Source organism: Heloderma suspectum, chromosome 1 (genome assembly GCF_057233095.1).
Source record: "Heloderma suspectum isolate Gila_16-S chromosome 1, 16-S_ref, whole genome shotgun sequence".
Taxonomy (NCBI): Eukaryota; Metazoa; Chordata; class Lepidosauria; order Squamata; family Helodermatidae; genus Heloderma; species Heloderma suspectum.
Window position 1 is genome coordinate 326,654,573 of NC_139458.1, and position 14,645 is coordinate 326,669,217.

The 14,645-nt window shown below is 42.9% G+C and overlaps 1 protein-coding gene across 1 annotated transcript in view; it reads left to right on the forward strand.

Moving 5' to 3' along the window:
* Positions 1–11,633, forward strand: part of RFX6 (regulatory factor X6) — a 56,009-nt gene extending 44,376 nt beyond the window's left edge. Inside the window, exons 14-19 of the mRNA XM_084815605.1 lie at positions 768–885; positions 2,154–2,276; positions 3,481–3,690; positions 4,066–4,581; positions 7,076–7,288; positions 11,450–11,633. Coding sequence (XP_084671731.1) covers positions 768–885; positions 2,154–2,276; positions 3,481–3,690; positions 4,066–4,581; positions 7,076–7,288; positions 11,450–11,625 — 1,356 coding nt within the window. The 3' untranslated portion in view covers positions 11,626–11,633. The remainder of the gene's footprint in view (positions 1–767; positions 886–2,153; positions 2,277–3,480; positions 3,691–4,065; positions 4,582–7,075; positions 7,289–11,449) is intronic.
* Positions 11,634–14,645: the final 3,012 nt, after the last annotated feature.

Genomic DNA, 14,645 nt, shown 5'->3' on the forward strand with positions numbered 1-14,645 from the left:
GCAACAGTAGAACCTTCCCTTTCATAGCTAATATAAACTTTGGGTGGACAGTTTTCAGCTGAACTGTGGCTAAAGTTCCACAGGAAAGGGAAAGGGTTAAAACCCTTCTATATGCTTCGGCCCTGTAATTCTGATATTTAAAGAATTAAAAACATGTGCATTAAATACTTAGGTACATTTAATGTCATATGTATTTTGGCCCTTACTTTAGCTTTCTTTAGACTGTGAAGACTAAAGGATTATGCCAAAAATGCTAATCACTTTAAGGATATATTGAGAAGAAGGAACACATGCTCGTCTAATTGAGCTGCTGGAACTGTGCTTCTAGCTGACCTGAAAGCCAACTGACACAACTCCTGTGAGCCTGATGGTCCTCAGTCTGTGATCCAATGTGCTTATGATCAATTGGCCCTGGGTTTGGTTGCATAGGATGCAATCCTGAACATGAATGAAAACCTGCATAGAGTGGGTTCAATAGTAGCGTGCAGAATCATGATCTCTACTAATGAATAGTGACAGCTATGATAAATCCAGTTGTCAGCTTAGATAGGTAACATACAGTCTCCAAGAGAGATCATACAAGCCAGAGGCTTATTTATTTATGTAATGTAGTTATTGTATTAAATTGGTATCCCGACTTCCTTCCAAAAATAGCATTCTGCACAATCAGTAAGAACTGGCCATCAGGAATGCTGGGCAGTGACAGTTATCATTCTAGTGTGCTTTAACTTCTTTACATTTTTCCTCTTTTGTCCCCTTTTCCTTAGGCAAGCAAGCAGAACGGTCGATCACTAAAGAAGAAGGCACAAGACTTCCTTCTCAAGTGGAGCTTTTTTGGCGCGCGAGTAATGCATAATCTCACTTTGAACAATGCATCCAGTTTTGGTATCTGGTTTTATTTAAATTTTCTCTCTTTTTCTAATTACATGACAGCAATGTATAACCAGAATCTCCACAAAATGAAAAGTGTGGGCTCTGCAACTTAGCCTGCCTGAATGTCACACTGACTGACAGCCTATTTCCCCAAACCTGGAAGAGAACACCTTCTAAGACATATCCAAGACATTGGCTGATTGTGATTACTCAGTGTGATGAGTCATGTTCTGCACATGGTCAGAGGCTTTTATATCACTGTTCCAGGACTGAGCCATTAAAAACACATTCTAATGTTAGGCTCTGGCTCAACTTAAACCCTTCTCTTTGTCCATGTAGCTGAAATAATTGGTTCTTTCAATTTTAGGAAGATAAGTGTTTTGGTTTTTGAGATGTTGAATGTTTTTATTTTAACTCCATGCAACCAGAAGAACATGTTCCTTGATATTTTAGAAGCTTTGATGTATTTGATGTTTTGTGCTTTGGCAATGGGTATTCCATTAAAATGCATGAACAAGAACTTACATAATGGGATATAATTTTAATTTCAAACTGAAAGGTGCTGGGGCTAAACTTTGTCTGGAAGTCATGCTCAATGCTTTCTCAAACAGACATCCTTCCCCTTATCCATAGGTGCGTAGAGAGTAGGTAATGTTCAGTAGAGAGCCTATGGTACTCTGCACATGTTTTAAGATTAATTTTCCTTTATAACTCCTACACGTGTCCTGATACGGCAGTTTAAAAAACAAAAACAAATGGCAGCTGCACCATCTCAAACTGTCACCAGCTACTATTGGAAAGTAGATCTTAAATGTGGTATTAAATCAAAATTTCCTGGCAATTTAATCCATTTAAATCTGGCTTAATTTTACACCATAGAGGTAAGCCAACAAGCCTGTGCCAACTACTTTCTGGCTATTTAGTATCAAGGAAACTGAAATACAGCAAACCCAGACTCCTTCTAGTAGAGCTCAGCTTTATCTTACTCTAATGTATGCCCTCTCCAAGTATAAAGCATATCTCACTTTCATCAGTGTTGTGCTTTGATGTCATTAGTGGCCAAATAACCTACAGGACAGTAAACATATTGAGCTAGGTGGGCCATCACAAAGCAAGATTAGAGCTGAGAAGTTAAGCACTGCGCCTTGTTGGTCTTAGCAGGTCATTGAAAGTCCAACAATTATTTGTTTGTTTCACTTGCTTCTTGTAAAGTGTTGAGAGATGGTCACCAAGATAACTTTATGACATACCTACTCTCTCCACTTTTCTCCCCCTGCAAGGTTCATTTCATCTGATCCGCATGCTTTTAGATGAATACATCTTGCTTGCCATGGAGACCCAGTTCAACAATGACAAAGAACAAGAACTCCAGAATTTACTGGACAAGTATATGAAGAATATGGGTAACTGGGATTGGTAGTTTAGAATTTTTTAGCGTTCTGAAGCTTTGACAATGTACAGCCAACTTTACTGATTGCTTGTGCATACTTAAAGTTAAGTTTTTACAGTATTTATTCTCTTATACCTAATACTAGTGTGCTAGCTTGTTTATTTAAATGTCTTAGCCTTGATGCACTTACGAGGAAGTAAGTCTCATTGAACTTAATGGCACGCACTTCTGAGTAAACATTCTTAGGATTGTGCTGTGTATGTGTTTCATATAAAAATAGATATATTTGTTTATTATAATTATAGACAAAGTAGCTAAACAGCAATGCAATCAAGTAGACCCTGGATGCAGCCAACCACAATGGGAATCTATATTTCAAATAAACCAGTTGTCAAAACAGGAATAAATGTATATTTTTTCATGTCTATTAAGCATTTTGGCTTCCATATTCGTGACTGACAGTATAAAACAAAGACTTGTTAGAACGTGATTGATAGATAGATAGATAGATAGATAAGCCCTTTATGATCCTATTAATTCATCCTCAGTCACAAAATACCGACCCTAAAAGGGTCTTAGAACTTTTCCAAATTTTGTTCAGGCTGCTAGTTTTGTTTGGTTTCAAGAAAAAGGGAATTCCAAGTTGGAGGGACTGTCTCTGAGAACTCCTTTTGGAGATAGTACAAAGGTGGTGAACTAAGGAAAGTACTCTCAGAGAGAATCCTAACACCTCATAGAGAAGAGGGCAATCTGTTAGATATCCTGGGCCCAAACTGTTACAAGCTTAATAGATCCAAATTAGCACTTGAGTAGTGCCCTGGAGATAATAGATACCCACTGAGCAGAGATTCCACTGGATGGCCGAAATGGCCCTTTCCAACTTATGATTCTATGATTCATTGGACACCCTGAAAAAATTCTGAAAGACTTTTTAAAATAACACTTTTAAGATCCCATTGTGTTTTATTGCTGGGCACACGGTGGTATGCATGAATTGGAAACAGCATGGTGTTCATGGATCTCCCCTCAGAGGAAAATCTCTATTTTTGCTTTCCACATTACACTGGAAGTGTTGGCTGTAATGAAGGAAGCCTCCCGAAACAATCAACTGATTTGATGAAGACTGACTCCCTAACAACCTATTCTTCTATCTTCAAGTCATCTGTATAATATATACCATGCTCTATTTGACATGTCACCAATCCTATTTTTTCTAGATGCCAGTAAAGCTGCTTTCACTGCATCCCCAAGCTCTTGTTTCCTAGCAAACCGCAACAAGGCTGGTACAATTTCTAGTGATGCTTCAGTGAAAAATGAATGTCTTGTGGAGCAAGCCTATTTCCCTTTGTCGACCAGTCAACATAGTGGCTTGTCCTCGGGTCTGGACTCATTCTCCGCAGGGAACACGGAGAATATAGAGCTGACAGGTAGGAAACAAATGGATCCCTGCCCCTTTGTTCTTCTTCTTGTGTTTATGCAGTGTTATTGAAAGGAGCATAGGAGAAAACAACACATCAACTTACATGGCTATTGCTTTTTGCTTGGATTTTGAAAAATCTTGGGGTCATATCCAGTGGTGTCATTCCACCCACAGGAGGGAACCACCAGTGGAACGGATGTCTCCCTCTCCCCCGTAGCTTCCTGAGCATCCCCAAATCTGCTGTGGAGGCTTGGGGGACCCTTCAGAGCAGATATGGGACATGCATGAGGGCTGCAGGGAGAGGAAAGGTTGGGGAAGTCGCGTTGCATGAGTAGAGCTATCTAACATGTATAACCCCTTACCCTGCTGTTTGTTTCCCCAGGTCAAACAGAGCTCTCTGAGAATGCTGCCCATCTCATGACCCCACCCATTTCTCCAGCCATGACCAGTCGAGGAAGTGTCATCAACCAGGGACCAATGGCTGGCAGCCCTCCAAGTATTGGTCCACCCTTATCTGCACACTCCCACTGCTCTTCTTATTCAGAACCCCTTTACCAGACTGTGCCACAAACGAATCAAAGCTTTTATGGAGTCAGTGCCAGCTACCCAGCCATGTTCAGGACCCAGACTCACCCATCCTCTGGAGCCTATCAGCACAGGACAGAACCCAGCCACTTCACAGCCGCAAATGAGCAGCAGCGGTTCTCCAGAGACTACTTCAGTAGCAGCTGTGCTGTGTCTCCGTACAGCACGAGGTCACCCCCTAACTATGGATCTCCTTCAGCTATGCAGGAGACACACGGCATGCAGTTTTTGAATACTGGGGGCTATAATTTCATGAACAATTCAGCGGCTAATTCCTGTCAAGGATCGTCATACTCCTCAGCTGCTTCCAATGGTATTGTTTATTTTTAACAGAGATTGATTTTATATCCAGAAGGGGAAGCTGTGTTAGTCAATTGCAGCATCAACAGCAATGAGCCTTGTGGCACCTTAAACCAATCTTGGGGATGGGGTTCAGCACTTTGGATAGCTCCTCTAGAGTTCTGGCTGGTTCTGACTGAAACCCAGAATGGATTCACAGCCCGACCGAAATCACAGTCACCAGCCTCCACTGGTTTATTGTGATGTAAGCATTCATGGAAAAGAGTCCATTTGAAGTTACCCTTCTCCCCAAACCAAGCACATGTTAGTAAAAAGTCCCTGACTCCCGTACAGCAGCAGCAGTTCATAGGAGAACACCAGCATTGGCTGCTGAGTTAGAACATAAGTGCCCTGCTGGACTAGATCAAGGGCCTATATAGTCTGGCATCCTTGTTCCCACAGTAACCAGCCAGATGCTTCTGGGAACTCCACAAGCAGGACATGAAGGCAATCACATTCTCCTGTTGTCGCTCCCCAGCAACGTTCTGAGAAGCACGCTGCCTCTTGAGAGTTGCTGGATGGGGTAAGGAGACCTGATGCAGTACTGAACAGCAAACACAGGCATTCTCCAAGGAGCTGTCTGACAATATTTAGAATTTATTTGCACATTTAGGACAGCCTAAGAATGTGATACACAAATCATTTAAGGTGGCAAACCTGCATTTACTCTAGTAAAGTCTCAATGAACCCAGCTCTATCAACCTACTCTACAAGGGACACATAACACGCAGTTTGTGAACAGCAGGAAGTCCATCTGAATTCCATTGATTTCCACATCCCAGACTAATGTGTGGTTTGAAACATGGAATATGTACCTTCACTGCATTTCAGTTGGCCTGAGGTTTGATTTTAAGCACACACACACACACCCCATTTCACATGCTGTTGCTCCCAGAGGAATTTGCAGCTCCATTCCAATGCGCATGAAAGGAGCCATGGGTTTTCTCCAACCCAGACAGCTAGTATCTGTTAAAAAGAGAGGGAAAAAGTGTAAAACCCAGCCCTTGGAACACCTCATAAGTACTTGATTAAAAGTCTAAGATTGTGCAGATTTAAAGAACAAATTACACATTTAATTTGGGATGGGTGGGATGGATTAAACTTCCATATTAGCATATGTGAAAAGCGAAATGAACTGGATTAAGACCAGTTCACCCATCCCTACTAGGTTTATTTGCAAATTCAGTCCATAAAGGTCTATACATCTGAAAACTAATGTTGTATTCATCACAAATTATTAGTAATTATAATTGCTATAGCATTTTCCAGCATACAGAGTATTTCACAGTTCTGACCTTATTTGGGCCTGATAATAATCCTCTGAGACAGGTTAGATTGTAGACTTCCACAAGGCCACTTAATGAGCATCACAGTTGGAACCTGCATCTTCCCAGACCCAATATTCTATGTACTGCATTACACTTCAGATAAGAACTGGGTGGTGTATGTAATGGCCTTGAATTGTCTAATGGTGTTAGTGGAGTGAACTGTAGTTGAACTGTCTGTGAAAAGGGAAGTCATAACAATCCCGTACAGCTGGAGAATCCAATTAGCTCTGCTCTGTAAATGAAAGTGGACCAGAAGTTTCTTTCATTTGCTGTAGACCAGCAGTGGCCAACTTGTGGCCCATGATTTGCCTCTATGTCATCTGAGAGGGGTGCCAGCTAGGTGGCAGGAAAGCATGAGAATTGTGCTAACTTTAGCTGTGCCAGCACAGATCTCTGCTTCCTTCCCCATGTGCTTGCATCTCTATCTCTGCTCCACACTTGCAGTGTTCCTTTATTGATAATGCAAAGGGTTGGGATTTCATGGGTTACTAAGCCCAACTCTTTGTCAGAAGGAGGATATCTGCCCTAAGCTGTTCTTGTCTCCACTGATCAGCACCCTTGGCTATATAGCAAGAAGTTACCTTAAATGCTCATCAGATCAACCTTCTTGCCTTAGGTAGTTGTCCACCTCAAAGAAGTGAGCCAAACACAGAATCTTATGGGCATCTTGCTGCAGTTAGCCTCTTGTAGAAAATGGTGCCTATTCTCATTTTACCTGGCAGGGTTAAAGTTGGTGCAAGCCACAGGAGGTGCCAGCTCACCTAAGCAGCTACCACACGGAGGAACCATGCTGTTTAGTTTCCCCAAAACACTAGCATTGATAATCTGCAGGTATGCATACACTAGGGATGGGGAATATGTGGCCCTCCAGATGTTGTTGTTCTGCAACTCCCATCAGCCGTAGCTAGCATGGCCAGTGGTGAGGGAGAATGGGAGTCACAGTCCAACAACATCTGGAGGATCACACACATTACCCATCCTTGGCATACACACACACACACACTGCAAGCATAGAACTTTAATTTTCTGGTTGAAGAATTGGGGGGTGATAAATAGAATTCCAGATCCTCTGAGTGTAATGCTTGTGTAGCTATTTTCTATTATTACTAATACTTACTTACTGTCCAATCTTGTCAACAGGGTTCTATGGAAATAATATCAACTATTCAGAGTCACACAGACTTGGGTCAATGGTAGACCAGCACGTTTCTGTCATCAGCAGCATTAGCAGCCTTCGACCGTTGCCTCCATACAGTGACGTTCATGATCCACTCAGCATCTTAGAGGACACTGGAAGGAAACAGGGAGCAACCTATTATCCAGATGCCTCATTAGCCTGTCGTAACCCTATAAGTAAGTAGATCTGATGGCAGAGCAAGAACTCTGAACCTTCTAATGGAAGCCCTCTTCTCAGATTCGGATCCATGCATTGAGCAAACACCTGGAAGGAGAGCAGGATCATGCTGGCTAGCCATGCCCTCAACCAAAGGTGAGAACTGGCTCTGCACACGTATAACTGATGTGCTAGGACTTGTACGCACAACAGTTGTGACTGAGCAGGATTCCTTGCTGTGCATATAAGCCCTGTGAACATACAGATGTACATGCATAGGGTCTGTTTTCACCCTTGGCCAGATACTAGACCGTAGGTGCAGGGTCAGCCTTTAGACAAATCAGGTCAGGAGCAGGGCCAGACAGTGCAGTCATGCTTCCCTACCTTCATACGTTTGCTCTCCACATTTCTTGTTCTCCATGAGGATCCAAATGAGAGAAGAGCACTTAGATCTTAATTTGAATTTGGGGTCTCAGCTGAAAAACCTGCAGTCAGTGCCAGAACTTGGCTCTAGAATGAGTGCAGTATAAATGTCATTTACCAACAATAAACTCAGTCAGCCCCCTGCATCTGGGAATTATGACTTTCAGCTCATACTTTTTAGGGAGACTGGAATGCTGGCACACCTCTTTTTAGAAGTTAATCACAACTAGTAACATTTTTGATCAGGGGACTGTTTTCACAAGCGATTTAGTGCGAAGTTAAAGCAGTTTGAGTTCCTCCCTGATCGATGATGTTGTCAGCAATCCACTGCCAACCAACCACTTTCCTCTTGAAAAGCTGCATTTTCTGAAACTCCTTTGACTTTTTTTTTAATGAAAGCAGCTCCCTGGTGGTTTTACCACAGTGTGCCATGTCCCTTCCCCCTGCCCCGCATTAAATCTTGGGCATGCCTCTGTGACCTGGCAGTGCCATCGTCAAGGGGTTGAGACACCCCATTCCCTCTTGTTTCCCTAAGGGAAGTAGTTTTTCCCATTTAGAAAATCTCCAGGAGCACAGCAGCAACCCCTGACATTACTGCAGTAGTGATGACACTCATTCACCTTAGCTAGCCTGCTTTTAACCTTTAACATATTCTCCGCTTCTGTGCATGCTTACTCAGGAGTAAGAAATACATCTCACTCCCCTGCAGTGAAAGGGTTAAAGGCCAACTTTAGTAAATCACCCTAAAGCACTCTTTCACTTCTCTCTTTTAAATTGCTATTGTGACATTGTGCTTCTTTGATGTCCGGTAACTTCTCTGATGTAAAGTTGTTCCTCCATTGTTATGTAAAGTTCCTTCTCTGCTTTGTTATTGTATTGCAGTAACAGGGTTTAAGAGAGCTTCTCATTGTGAGCTGGGAGAAGGAGAAAGGTGGGGAGGGTGGAAGCATTAGGCAAAAGTGTACACATGGGGAAAAATGGGATGGGAGCAATAACTCTGTAGCAGATCGCTGGAATGTGGTGAAATTGGGAAGCTCTCCGGGAGCCTTCAGATGCTGCACTGGAGAACTGGGGATTCTGGCTTCTTTAGGGAAATTGCACACAGGGGGAAAATTAGTTGCTCTCCATTCATAATAACATAGTAGCAGGGGGGAGCCTGGACAGGGGTGGGAAACAAGCCTCTCTCATTGGTTGAGTAGCCCCTGCCAATGGTTTGATGGTGTTCAGTTCTACTTTCCCCACCCCAACCGGAAGTATGTTCCTTTCAAGTGCTGTGTGACCCCTGAAAACCAGATTTTAAAGGTACGCTACACTTGGCTTATCTTACTTCCTGTGTCCCTGACAGACCAAAGCTAATTCCGGGTAATACACCAACATGTGTTTCATTCTGTTGTCGTGAAAATCTCCCCCCCTTGGAGTGGTTGATCTTTTTCCAGCTCTAAGATCCAGTACACATGTGGTTTTAGGCTACAATCCTATTAGCACACTTACCTCAGAGTAAGTCCCATTTAAAATGTTGAGACTTACCTCTGAGTAAATATGCATAGGATTGTGCTGTTAGGGTGCAATCCTATCCAGATAGGCGGCCACCTGCAAACTCGGAGGCGATTGCCTGTCCAAAGCGGGGCAGGAGAAACATGGAGGGGATTGTTCCCTCTGCGCTTCTCCTGCCCTGCATTTTCGGGTAGACAGCTGATTGCGGCTGTCTAGCTGCGGGAGGACGGATAGCGGGAGGAGGCTGCTGTTTGACACATAGGATGTGATATGATAGACATGTGTCATACAGGCATTTCTGCCCCCCCATGCCCCCAGACACACCCCATTTCGGCCACTCCGTGCTCCTCTTGCGAGCACGTAGCATGGGCTGTTCCACACTGCCTGTGAGGCAGCACAGAAGTGGGGGGAGGTCAGTTCTCCAGAAACTGACCTCCGAGCATGGGTTCCAAGGTCGGTTCCCGGATAACACAATATTCTATGGCTGTCTGGCACTGCCTAGCAGCCATAGGATTTCTTCCTTAGTCTGTTTAATTTAGTTACATTAATCATTATATGTCCTTTAACGTAATAAGATTCATATTAATATGTTCCAGCAATCTGAGTAATGGAGACCTGAGCTGAGATTTCATTCCAGGATGGCCTAACTGGTCTCCCCAGGCAAGTCACACTCCCACAGGCTTAGGTCTTCATCTGTTAAATAGGAATGTAAGCTATTTACTTCAAAGGGTTCTTGATACAATAAAAAGGTAACAGTTATAAAACAGTTTAGCACAGTCTTCCCCACCCTGCTGCCATTACTCCAACTTCCATAATCCCTGACCATTGACGTGCTGGTGAGTCTGATTGGACTTTTAGTCCAAAACATTTGGAGGACACAAGGATGGGGAAGTTTAGCATACAGAAAGTGTGCGTGTGCATGTGTGTGTGTGTGTGTCTGTCTGTCTGTCATATCTCATCTTTCCACCAGTTATAGCCCCCAAGACAGCTCACAGTAAACAGATAAAGAAATAGTCCATTACAATCAAACAAAAGAAAAAGAATAGAAAAATTCCAATAAACAGTGGGCAAAAAAAATGAATTAAACATCAAATAAAACCTATAAATTAATCCCACTCAAATGCCACCAAAGACCTGGGCAAATGAGAAATAATCAATGGTGACAAATCAGTTGTTGTGAACCGCCCAGACAGCTTCAACTACTGGGCAGTATAGAAATGTAATAAATAAATAGCAATAATAATCTAAGCATCTGACAAATATGCCTATCTAATAAATAGATATAGGGTTGGATCTGATTTAGGCACATGCAACTGGGCTGGCAGACTTGGACCTCCCTGCCTTCCTCCCTATGGTAGCCCCTCCAACCCCTTAAAATGCTACACAGGGTCAAGGGACCCTGTTGCATGGGTGAGCTGTGGTGCAGGGGAGGGAGGGTCCCCCGACATTGGGGGGAGGCACCTTCCGTGAGCAAAATCCCTCTATCAATAGAAGGTAGATCCTAGATCCAACCTATGTGCATTTGTTGGAAACGTAAATATGGTAAACCTTTACATAATACATAAACTGTATACATAAACTGTCACTCTCAGAGGTGAAAGCTTGCTCTTGAAAAGGTCTTTATGTAGTCTTGAAAATAATGCAAATTGAAAACAGTTAATCTTCTTCTCCCCACCCCTCTCTCTCTTTTTACTTCCTGCATTGTTTTTGATACAGATTTTCAGATTATCTTTACAGCTATGCAGGTGATTGGTGGTTGTGGGTTGTTTGTTTCTATTCCCACTTTTCTGTTTAAAACAACCAAACGGCTAAGTTTGGAAATGCTGGAAATGTTCTTTGGACTGTTCTTTGGAAATGTTGTTCAGGTTGGAAATCTCTTTTTAATAAAAGCTTAGACTCAGAGGAGCCTTAAAAGGAACACATGGCCACCAAACGAAAGAGATGTTTTTAAACAGCCTTAATAAATAATAGCTACTTAACCTATATTGGTAACAAGAGAGAGCGAAGGAGGCAGGCTTACTTTGTGCCAGGGCTGTTCATAGTGCCAAAGCATAAACTTGGAACATGCGAAAAGAAATAGTTGAAAGTTCCCTTGAACTGGTGCAGAATTGCCAGTTCTGTTGGATTGTCCTCACATACCAGCTTCTATGAGGAAGGACTTCCAGATTAGATCATGCTAATTCTAGATAGGTTTAAATTGCTGGCATACATCCCGTTTTCCCGCCTAGAAGTGGAAGGAATAACTATTGCCATTTTCTTTGCAGCCTCCGATATGCAGCCTGCTATATCTGCATCCTCCTCCCAATGCATGTATGGGCATTCCAGACAATGTCCTTCTCATGAAACAGTGGACTCTTCTGGACAAGCCAATAGTGAGATGGTATCATCCTTACCACCAATCAATACTGTCTTTATGGGAACTGCCGCTGGAGGCACCTGAGTTACAGAAGTGGCTGCATATTCTTCTAACTTACTCTCCTTTTCCAGTACTCCTCTAGTGACTGGAATGGAAAAGTATTACAAATTACTTCAATGACCACCCCGAAGAGTTTTATAATGTACTAAAAACACAACCACATACACACCTATGGCTGGATGCAGAATATGTCTGGTATATGAATGAGAATATAATCACGATACTGCTTTTAGGTGTCCCTTATTATGGCTCTCTGTTTTTAAATACATGAGTACATGTCCATATTCCCTTTTCTTCCAATGTCATAATTGAAAGCAATATTTTTAAACCAATATGGCCTTCTTCCTTGGTCGCAACTTTGCTATCTTTCTCTCCTTGATGTATGTTCTACTTTATAGATGAACTTGTGGTTCCAAAAGTGCGTAGGTACGCACCTGACAACCTTGCTGTACTGTTTTGATGCCCTAGATTGGGCATAGGCAATGTGCTCACACACACCCCGACACTTTGGTTTGTGCCTGCTGAGGTGTCATCCCATTGCAGCCTTGAACTCAGTCTTTTGGGCAGGTTACTTGTCCTTTGTGACTAGCCATACCTCCCATGGCAACCATTTTCTGGTGGTGCCCAGGAAAGTTTCTCAAATCACATAATGTGCCCACGGACCCAAAAAGGTTGCCTACCTCTGCCCTAGATCATCTTCCAACAAAATCACATAAATTGTGATACTGCTCTGAAGCAGCAATTGTGACTCTGCATCCCAGCAATTAGGCATAATCAGGGCAAACTCTGTTGTCCTACTAAAGTGCCATCACTTCCAAAATTTGCATTGCTTGTATTCTGATTGGTCTTGTCTACATTGCCATCCTTGCAATGATGAACATTCTACAGGCCTTGGATAAGTGCCAGTGTGCACTTTGTTTACTACTGTATTGTGATACTGCTCTGCGCCACACGAGGCTCTACTATTGTATTACATCAACTATTTTGTCATCTGAAGTTGCTGCATGCATGATTAGCGTAGTTCTTGCAGACACTTGTTTCACATGTGTGAGGTCAGCTAACTTTGAAGAAAGGCCCTGGATATTTTCAGCATGTACACGTTGCTCACAGTTGCGCTGTATAATGGTAGTAGGTTGGGGCAGTTGCTCAGTGGCAGAGTACATGCTTAGCAGAAGGTCTCAGGCTCAATCCCTGGCATGACTAGATAGGACTGGGAAATACCCCTCCCTGAGACCCTGGAGACCACCTGCCAGTCAGTGTGTAGGCAGTGGGCTCCTTCAGGTGGAGCTTTTATTCTGCGATTGAAACTGCTCTTTCACGGAAGTTTGCGGACTCTTCACATGATGCTGTGACCCTGCCATGACCCTCCAGGGCATCTCCTGCACTAAATGCCCTTTGTTCCATTCTTAAATAGATAGCAGATAATGAGCTTTCAGATTGCCCCATTGTGTTCTGCTTGAGTTTCCTCCCTGAAAAGAGGAAAAGCGGCAAGAAGAGGAGTGAGGTCAATGAAAGATAATGGAAGACTCAGATACAGGGAGAAGGGGGTGGGTGGGAAAGGAAACACATGTAAAGGGAGTCATCGTGATCCTGCATTTAAAACAGAAGCAGAAAGCCCTGTTTTAAATGCAGGTTTTAGGCTGGTGTAGGGATGCCCAATATTGAGCTGGATGAACAAGTGGCCCGACTTGTTCAAAGTGGACTCCCTTTGTTCCTGCAGTAACCCACAAAGGTCATGAAGCAGCATGACTGCGATCACTGTGACAGTAGTGACATCCACTGCAAATGACAGCAGCCGCCATGAGTAAAGTGCTTGCATGTGGAAACATTCCATGTGTGTCCCTTTCTACATAAACACAGCATATAATTCAGCCTTTTTGCATACAGAATTGGCGTGCCAGACGATGATCCACATGAGTTCTGCACTGGCTTACTAATTCAACATTTGAATGGGCAAACCTGTGTGTGAACGGCACATTTATACAAGACGGAGCACATGTGGAATGCTTACACAGGCCAGGGCTTTATCAGTGACCACTACTGCATCTGTTTCAGTCCTCATAATGGTATGTTTGTGCAAAGGGGGCAGATGGAATTTGGCAGGCAAGGTGTGTTTTCCATGTGACCCTTTGGCCCCTGACTAGGTAAACAGATTTCATGGCAGAATTCTACCCAGGGGTTTCACACCTCTATATGCAGACTATTATTTGCTGGCACTCTAAATCAAAGAATCGTGTGTTAATGGACTTTCCTTACTTTCAAAGTACTTCCTCACAGAACGTTGAGGCTGCAATCCTGTACACACATCTGAGAAGACATGTATAGGATTGCATTGCTGTATAGCTGTCTCTTTTTTCTCTTTCTGTGCCCAAACCTGCATGTCCTTCATTGTTCCTAATTTTGTTCTAACAATCCAGTTCCTTTGCCCCATCTTCAGAGCAAGTAAAAAAGACTAATACATTCTGTTGAGTGGTGGGAGGAAAGTATCATTCATTTGATCTCTACTTATTAAAAGCAGTTCTCCTGTCACTCCTACATACATTTTATGTTGTACAAAGAAACATTATTTAATAGGTGTGATTTTCTTTATTTATTGGGATTGAAGAGTTGTTTACTTACAATTCCATTTGGCAGATTGTCAAATATATGTATTCTACCTCCTATGGAAATGTTTACAAGGTCAGTTTTTATTGCTTCAAACCAGTCTAGTGGTTTTCTAATCTTGTGGATTAAAGAGCTCATTTCAAATGATATTGAGTGGCAATCTCATTTGTTCTGCTGTCATTCTCCGGTTGTTTCAGATCTGATGTTAACATATTTTTCACATGGTGAAGTGACTTTTGCCATCCTCTTTGCATAGTGAACATTGCCTCTGAATGGAATTTCCACATTATACAATCAGATATTTACCATGTCTTAGAAATCACATGGGCACGTGAAGGGGACTAGACTACAAACCAGGACCAGCCCTACCATCAGGCAGAGTGAGGCAGCTGCCTCAGGTAGGAGATGCTGGGGGTGGGGAGCAGTGGCGGTTTTGGAGG